This window comes from Egretta garzetta, unplaced genomic scaffold (assembly GCF_000687185.1).
Source record: "Egretta garzetta isolate BGI_Z169 unplaced genomic scaffold, ASM68718v1 scaffold27, whole genome shotgun sequence".
Classification (NCBI taxonomy): Eukaryota; Metazoa; Chordata; class Aves; order Pelecaniformes; family Ardeidae; genus Egretta; species Egretta garzetta.
In genome coordinates, this window is record NW_009260400.1 from 1,525,941 (window position 1) to 1,534,565 (window position 8,625).

The 8,625-nt window shown below is 44.3% G+C and overlaps 1 protein-coding gene across 1 annotated transcript in view; it reads left to right on the forward strand.

Annotated features, from left to right (window-relative positions):
- Nucleotides 1–3,447, forward strand: part of GLG1 (golgi glycoprotein 1) — a gene marked incomplete at its 5' end in the record, with an annotated part of 42,102 nt that extends 38,655 nt beyond the window's left edge. The window contains 3 exons of the mRNA XM_035898797.1: nucleotides 540–660; nucleotides 2,579–2,685; nucleotides 3,181–3,447. Coding sequence (XP_035754690.1) covers nucleotides 540–660; nucleotides 2,579–2,685; nucleotides 3,181–3,348 — 396 coding nt within the window. The remainder of the gene's footprint in view (nucleotides 1–539; nucleotides 661–2,578; nucleotides 2,686–3,180) is intronic.
- Nucleotides 3,448–8,625: the final 5,178 nt, after the last annotated feature.

Consider the following 8,625-nt stretch of genomic DNA (forward strand, 5'->3'; position numbering starts at 1 on the left):
AGGAAGCCAGAGCTCTGCAAATTTCCTTACACATCTCAGTTCTGGCCTGTAGCGATTCAATTCCATTTCAATTTGCCAGTGAAAATTGTGCCAACAATGCCTCCTTTGCAATTCCAGGCTTTGATACTTTCTTGCTTTGCTTGCCCAAGTTTCTTGTTACTAATCCATTTCTGTTGCTGTCTCCGTTGCAGGCTTTCATGAGTGCTGGGTATGGCCTAGGCACTGGCTGTGATCAGGGGTTGTATGAGTTGCCCTCATGGCTCTGGCACCTGATTTCAATTCTAACTGAAGTAACCCTGGCATATTGACTTTGTATTTTAGATTAATAAACATATTATAATGACCATAACCATGGTAACCCATGTGAACCAGGATGTTTAATCCATCTTGAACCAGTATTCAGAGCCTCCTTCAGGGACAGTGGTGTTTTCTCATGATCCTGGATTTAAAAGATGACACACCTTTCAGAAACATCAAGTGGTAGGAGTTTCATTCTCTCTCCTTTTTTTGAGATGTACTTGTAATTTCCCCCTCCCCAGGAAGTGCTCAACATGCTGAAAGAAAGCAAAGCAGATATATTTGTTGACCCAGTGCTCCACACAGCCTGTGCCCTAGACATCAAACACCACTGTGCTGCCATTCCACCAGGGAGAGGACGCCGTAAGTGCTCATACTTTACTTGTATAACCTCAGTCCTGAGGGCCTTAATGCTGGTAAGAGAATGCAGCTTAGCTTAAGTACCAGATCTTTCCACTAGTCCTTTGTGGGTAATGAAGTGGAATGGCTGCAGAGGTGGTAGATGCCACTAGAAGATGGCTATCAAGAAGTCCTTCCTGGTGTCCGAGGTGGGACCAGTTCTTCAATCCCGATATAATATCCTTGCAGCCCTATCTGCAAATTTAATAAGCATATTTTATATTCCATCATTCATGTGATTACTGACAATACTGTGTGATACTGGATCTGTAACCCTTCTGTAAAATCTGTCCTCAGTTAAATCCTATTGAAAACAACCTCTTAATACACAGGGATTGAAGGACATGAACTCATTTTTCAGTGAGGTTTATTTCCCTCCCTGTATCATCTTCACACAGGATACAGCTCCCAAGCTTACTGATGACAGTGTCATATCAAACTGCATCAAAAGCTTTCCTGGAACTAAGCTGCTCTCTGACAGAAGCGAATCAAATTGGTTTCACAAGATTCATTCTTAGCTCATTCTTAGCTAATCCCCTTGGTCCTCCATTCTACGTCAGTCTTTGTCCATGGTTGGCTTCTTTGTTTCAGAGTTTTTGACAGACAAAATTAAACTGAAGTACTTCGATCCTCTTTTTTCTTCTCTACTTAAATATACCAGGTTTTCTTTTCAAGTATTACAGAGGGTAGGTAATCTTTACTACATTTTCTAAGTTCCCCTAGCAGCTAGAGGCTTTGAGACTTCATCAACTGTTCCAGGTCCCCTAAGACTGAGTTCATCAGGTTCAGACCGCTTGAAACCTCATTTATTTATTTCCCAACCCATACTTTTCCTGTTTGAGGTCAAGCTCTTGCACCTTGTTACTGCTGTTATGTTAGCTGGCTGGATAGTATGTATGGCTGTTTAAAGAAAGCTAGTGGGGGAAAAAAGTTCTGAACTTTCCCATCTTTCTGAGTTTATCTGGCATTAAAAATACCAGCCAAGTATTTTCCTGATCATTATCTTTCTGGTTACTGAATGCCTTTCTGAAATTCTGGATATCCTTTATTTATTCCTGTTCTGTTGTAATTCTTTTGATGTGTGTTCTGAAATGTTTGCACTGAAGGTATGCAGGCATCTGTAGCTTAGAGAAGGATCTGCTCCTGAGTGTTTGAACTGACAGTTGTATTTAAAAAGTCTGGAGTTAGTTTAAAGTTTGCAGCCTGTTTGCTATGAACAAAACAACGCTTCACTGCAGAGCAGAAAGCATCCAATTAGGGATTATTCAAGTAAGGCAGTATAAGTATAAAATACAAAATTTTATGTCAGTGTCTCATATGAGCATATAAAAGAGCTTATGAATTAGCCAAGGTGCTCTGTAGGCACCCAGAACATTGTGATCCCATTTCCTTTGCAGAGGACTGTGTGAAAACTCAGGGAGCTAAACCTCTCCAAAACATTTTGTTGATCAAAAGAAACTCCTAACAAGCCTAAGGAGATACTCTTGTTTTTTCCTGAGCTGAATTTGATCTTGGTTCTCTCTAAAACGTAGTGGCACAGAATTTAGAGTACAGCTCATTGAAGGTGCAAATTTATAAGACTATAAAATCTCATGTAAATCATGTGAACTACATCTTGGATACCTACTGTAATTTCTTTTTGGAAGTCAAAATTATTTGTGCCTCAAAATGCAATATTAATCATGAATCTTGGCAAAATTGCTAGCTTCAGGGGCGCAACAGGACTTTGTAGACAGTCTGTCAGGCTGGCTCGTCTGTTTTAGAAAGCTATGTAACCATCAGCGTTGAGCAGAATTGAAGTGTCCCTTTCCAGCAGCCTTTCCACAGCGTGTTGTCAAAGCCACTGTTTCTATTTTGTAACGCCATCTTCTCTGCATTACAGAAATGTCATGCTTAATGGAAGCTCTGGAAGATAAGCGTGTGAGGTTGCAGCCTGAATGCAAGAAACGCCTTAATGATCGTATTGAAATGTGGAGCTATGCTGCAAAGGTGAATACATAAAGGATTTCAGTAAATTACTTCCTTTTTTTTATTTGCATTGGATCTTTCCGTTGTGAGCTATTTATGAAAAACTTGAACTGTAATGGAATTATTGTCTCTGAAGTTTAGCGTTTTGAGTTGGGTCCAGAAAAGTTGAAATCTGGTCTCCTTTTTTGAACTTGTACATCTTATTCTCTCAGTGTCTGGGGTGCATCCTCAACAGGCCAGAATTAAACTGTCTTTCATGCGCGCAGGGCCTTGGTCTCCTGCAGAGAAGGTCAGGGGGAATGGAAATAGTGTCAGCAGAACTTCCCATTACAAAGTCATCTCCTGAGCAGCAGTTCCTTCAGATGAATCATTGCAGGCCTGCTTGTTTGTGGTTGGGGCCAAGCCTGGTGATGACGGAAGGCAATAGCAGTACCAAAGGCTAAACCTGATAAATGCTGAGGCTGAGGGTCACATGGAAAGCGCAGCTTGGCTCATTTATTCCCTTCTCGCCTCCAGGTTGCCCCAGCGGAAGGCTTTTCTGACCTTGCCATGCAAGTTATGACCTCTCCGTCCAAGAATTACATACTGTCTGTGATCACAGTCGGCATCTGTGTACTCTTCCTGATCGGCCTGATGTGTGGACGCATCACCAAGCGGGTGACAAGAGAGCTCAAGGACAGGTAGAGCCTGGATTGCCTGCTGAAGAAATGCCTGCCCAGTGCCCAGTTTTGTACAGCCCTCCTCTGTATAGTCTACCCACCCCCTCTTGTGCGAGGAGAATAAGCAGCAGGTGTTGGCTCAGTTTTCCCATCCTGGATCTCATCCACAGCATCTTCATCCTATGAAAGTTTGTGTGCAACATTGGCAGCCCAGCCAGCAGCTTTTGTTATCCCTTTGTTAGCAGACTCTCGTTTACCTGCCTGTAGACAAGTCTCTATTGTACTGTTGGAACTGCCTTCACTCTCCAGATCAGACTGATACGACCTGCAGCTCAAGCAGTTTTTAAGTAAATTTTTAAAGAAAGACATACCAACTATATGATTTAGGTAATGGTTCATAACTGAAGTCTAGTCATCCTCTGTGGCTGGGTGAAATTGAGGCAGGAAATTAAAGGGTAAATTGCATCTTACACCACAGTTGGCCTTGTTTTGGACATCTTGCTCATCTTATGTAAAGCATCTTCAGAGCATAGTCTTGGACAACCTAAAGACACCAGTCGCTGGTGTCATCTTCTAGTAAATATCCTGCTTTTGTTACTGTGGATTTTTTTGGCTGAAAAGATGTCCTCCCTTTCTTCCTCTGCCACTCGCAAGATAGAATAAAATACTGACCAGGATCAAATACTCATGTGAGCTGTACAACATGTATTTCAGTAGATTAAAGACACGGTGTAGACGCGAGGCATGTAGAGCCTGTCAGTAGTGTACAGTGCTGCTGTCAGCGGGCGTTAAGTGTCCTGATCAGTTACTCGGTGAACTTTGTTTCTTAGCAATGATGCAGTGAAATTCTAACACTCCTATTGTTTTACCTTGCTGCTGCTAAGCTATTACCCTTCCGAATTAACTATCTGCAGATGGTATTGACACACTGGTGACACGGTGCTTTGTCAGTGATGCAGAAAGTGACTGAACGCATGACTGACATGCTCTATCTGTAAAACTTGTGGGCTAGTGCAGTGGTTTGTCACTGGCCTGTCTGGGTCTTAATGGTTTGAATGGTAGCACTGAAGAGTCTTTTTCGTTTCCGCAACTATGGTTGATAAGGCAAGAGAAACTGGCCTCTGCTGGGATACAGCACACAGGTGTTGGTTCAGAAGGCCGAGCAGGAGTGGATGGGAGGATGATAGTGTTGTATGAAAGGCAGAAAACATCTGGATCTTCAAGGGAGGTAGCTTTTGTATTGGTACCATCAATATGTGCGCTCATGCTGTATATACTTGCCCTTCCAGAACATGATACCAGTACCTGAGAGCCCAAAGAAGGTGTGTTAGAAAAGCTGCAGCAGTAGCTGTGGCCTCTCCTTCCCATCACCTTTGTTCCTCAAGTACAAGGAGGTATGGAGGTCATAAGCCGCCTGCTTTGGCCGAAACATTGAGTGCGTTGGTGAAATCTAGAAGTGACCGTACGAGGGGCCATGTGTACAGTAGGATAGACTTTATTTGCCTTTTAGATGCGCTCGCCTGTGTGTGCTGCAGTAAAAATCACGTGCCTGAAGCTGTCCAACTTAGGCTAATGCTTGAACCATAACTTTTATTTTCCCATGTAGTGTGCTGCTAGGTAAGACCTGACACTTCCAGTTCTCCACGTTGTTCTCTAGAAGAACAGGGGAGGTGGTTTTGAGACGCTTTGGAGTTTGGGCCAGCCGATTCTGAGGATGCCGCGTACACAAAATACTGTGAGCTTTTGCTGCAACTGAAGCTTTTTGCCAAACATACCTTCATCCCACTCTGAGGATGGACAGCAAACTATTAGTGATACAGTTTTAGACTTACTATGCTAGTGAGTATTTCAGAAATGCTTCTGGTTTTTTTATCAAAGTATTACGCACCCAAGGCAAGCAGTAGAGAATGTCTGAGTGATGAAGGTTCAGTGGAGAATTAGCGTGTGGTAGGATTCCAGTTAGTGGTTAGGTAGAAGAGAAATTAAGCCTGAATTCTTTCTCTCACCCCTCTTCCTGGTGCTAAGAGAGCTTAACTGGCCCTCTGTGAATGTGAAGTGGAGCAGAAGAGGAGCGGTCAGTAATCTCTCTTGAGGTGGCATAGGTGTATAACACTGCAAATGTTAGTTTGGCAGTTACATGTGTATATTGTTTTGCTTGAGAGCGCCAAAATCACTGCTGTAGGGATGGGTGTGTTTGCAGAGCTGCCGGCAAGGGAAGTGAGATCTTTGTGCAGCCTTGCTTGCTTGGCACAAGTCCTGCTTCTCCAAATGTCTATTGGGCATAACTAAATTGCTATCGGAGGGCTTTTTTTTAAACTTGTGACTTTTTGAAGTGGCATTTTGTAACCTGATTGCTTGAAAAGCCTAATTAGATGGTTTATTGTCTAGAAATAGCATCTTCTACTAAATTCCAAAAGACATTGCAGTGAAAATTGTAGGTTTGTAGCCGTAGTTCTGAATGTAAACCCTGTTCAGCTCTGAAGGTGACTTTCTTTACTTTCAGATACGAGGCTTTCTGGGGTGGTTTTTTTTTTTTTGCTTTTTAATTAAGAGAAGGTTAAGGTAAGGGTGCCTGGAGCCCTGCGTTAAGAGTCTGTGGTCTGCGGTGGTGTTAGTCTATGGTCGGTGGTGTTTCCGAGTGTGTCAGCAGGCTCACCTGGGAGTTTGGTTTCAGTGCGAGTGCTGTGGGGTGGTGTTACAGGTACATGTCTAGAGGCCCTCTGAAGCAAAGGTAGGATATTAAATAAATTTCTGCACGATTCCCTTGAATGCCCTTTGTCACTGTAAGGGCACACACCCAGGTGTGACACTGGCAAAGGCCCCAGGCCGTTTTATCATTGAGCATTGTTACCTCTTCATGTTTTAAAATGGGGCCTCCTGCCACTGCCAATGATGAAGTTTGCTTTTTTCATGGCTAGAAATATACCAGTCCTAGTCTTGAAACATCCTCCTCCTTACCACCTATACCTAAACATGTAGAGGTCTCAAAAGTGCAGAAGCCCACACAAGTACTCTTCCAAAAATAACCTGCTTGTGCTGTTGCCAGCAAAGCCTCTTGCCTGCAGGTAACCACTTTCCATTGCGGGGAAAGGAAGAAATTGTTGTACGAAACACTGCTGTTGCCTTGAACTTGAGGAAGCCTTATTAACTTCTCTGATCTAATCAGGAGTGCTAGAAATAGCTGCCATCAGCCAAGAGCAGTGTGGTGGTGTGGCAAAGCCTGGGGTACCCCTTCCTCTTTGTGATCCTCACCTCTCGGCAGTGAAGGCTGCCTTCCACAGGATGCAATTTAGGAGATGTGGTGGTTTGGTTTTTTGGGGTGGTTTTTTTTTTCTCCTTCTCCCAAAACTTTGTCTTGGATAAATTCTTGTAGAAGTGGTGATGCTCCTGGGGGTGTATGGAAGGGCTGGGCGACTGGCACCTAGCACGGCACACAGCTCTCTGTTTCCCCCCTCCTGCTGCAAGGCCTAACGAGTTAGGTTTCCTAAATGATGGTGCGTGTTTAGATGACATGTTTAAGGGGGACCGTGCATGATGTGCACCTCGTTACTTCACTCCTGTTAGCCTGTTAGTGTTCATTCTTGTTGACCTTAATCAGCTTATTTATTGTTTACCTAGTGGGTCTAATCAAGTCCTTTTGCTGAGTTTCGACTTGGGATTCTCCTGCCTCACCTCTCTCATTCAGGCTGCTGGGGTAACTCGTCTGGGTAGGAACAAAATTCCTGGCACTTCAGGTACTGTCCAGCGAGTCGAGTACCCATATGTCTGTGCCTCTGCCAAGGGCTGGAAAAGCCTGGACAAAGTTTAAATAATTCCATAACAAAATTTAAGCGTTTCACCCAGAATTGGACACCTAAAAATCCATTTAAATTAAATCAAGTCTTGTTCGGAAAGAATCCACAGTAAAGCGGATTGTATGAGAAATAATGGAGGGGAGCGAATGTCTTTTAGAACAGAAACTAACTGCGGGTGGGTACCGAGGGAAGAAATGTGGCAAGCCAGAGAGACCACTCGAATCCTGTAACGTAGAAGAATTGCATTCAAGCTGGATGGTGACTTCTGTTAAAACACAACTTTATTATTTAGTTGAAAGAAGATTGTAGTATGCTTTTTTTTTTTACTTTATCAGTTTTGGTTAAAAGACAAAAAAAAAAAGGTAGTTTTGAGGTGCGTGTGAGTTGCACGAGTGTGGTGTGAAACCGGAACATTTCATCTAGCACTTCTGTTCCTATTTAAAATACAGCTCTGAGGCCTCGCACAGCTGCAGCTGTTGGTTCGTATAAAAGTACATTCTTAATTTATGGGGTTTAAAATCTTTAAGGCAGCTCCCAGGCACTGATCTTCATGCGGCCTCCCTGCTTGGAGGCCAAACCTGCCCAATTGTGCCGAAAACTGATGAAGCGTGGTTAGAGGGGACCCAAATTGCATGCGTACGGGAAGGAGTTCGGCTGGTACCGCTGCGTGGCCTGTGCTGGTGAAATTCTGTGTCGTGCCTGCTCGGTCGAGTCCTGAATGCTGCCTGTGTGGGACGGGGAGAAGGAATAAGGTATTGCCGCTCGCTGGCCAGAGGCAGGTTGCTGTTATCTCCTTCCACAACACCCCAGTTTCATTCCATAGCTGACCCAAAGCGAGAGATCCCTTCCCGGGTGGGTTGCTGCACTCGGGCTGGTGTAGCTCTTGCCTGGGGGAAATGCTGAGCGTGGGGAGAAGGGAAAGCTGTGATGGAGGTGATCAGAAGCTGGGGCTTGATATTTGTGCTGGGCGGGGAAACGGGAGCTGGGTTTTTTGGGGAGGTTTCTGGGATGGCGCTGCAGGTTCCCCCCGCAGGGTACCAAACAGACCCAGCGATTCCTGTTGTACAGCAGCAGCAGTTTGAACTTAGTCTTTTTTTATTTTCAAATGTGACATTATGACATTAACGAGACTCAACTCTTTTTTTTTTTTTTTTGTAAATTGTTTTCCCTTTCTGTGTATAAACCCTTGGCCGCTCCTTGGTTTGGTTTTTGGTTTGGTTTTTGTTACATGTTCATGCTGTGTAATTTTGAGATGTTACTGAGATTCTGAACATAATAATGTGCATTTTTTTTTCTGTACAGATGAAATGGGAGAATTTAATAAAAAGAGTCTGCAGGTTTTTACTTGTTGTAGTTTATTTCTTAGGCCTCGTCTCGCGCCCGCCTCCGGGGGGGCGGGGAGAGGGGCGTGGGATCGCTCAGCCACGCCCCCAAACGCAGGGCTCGGGAGATTGGCCGGCGGGTGGGTGACGTAGCGCGCAGGGGCGGCTGTCGCGCCGCGGCTGGCG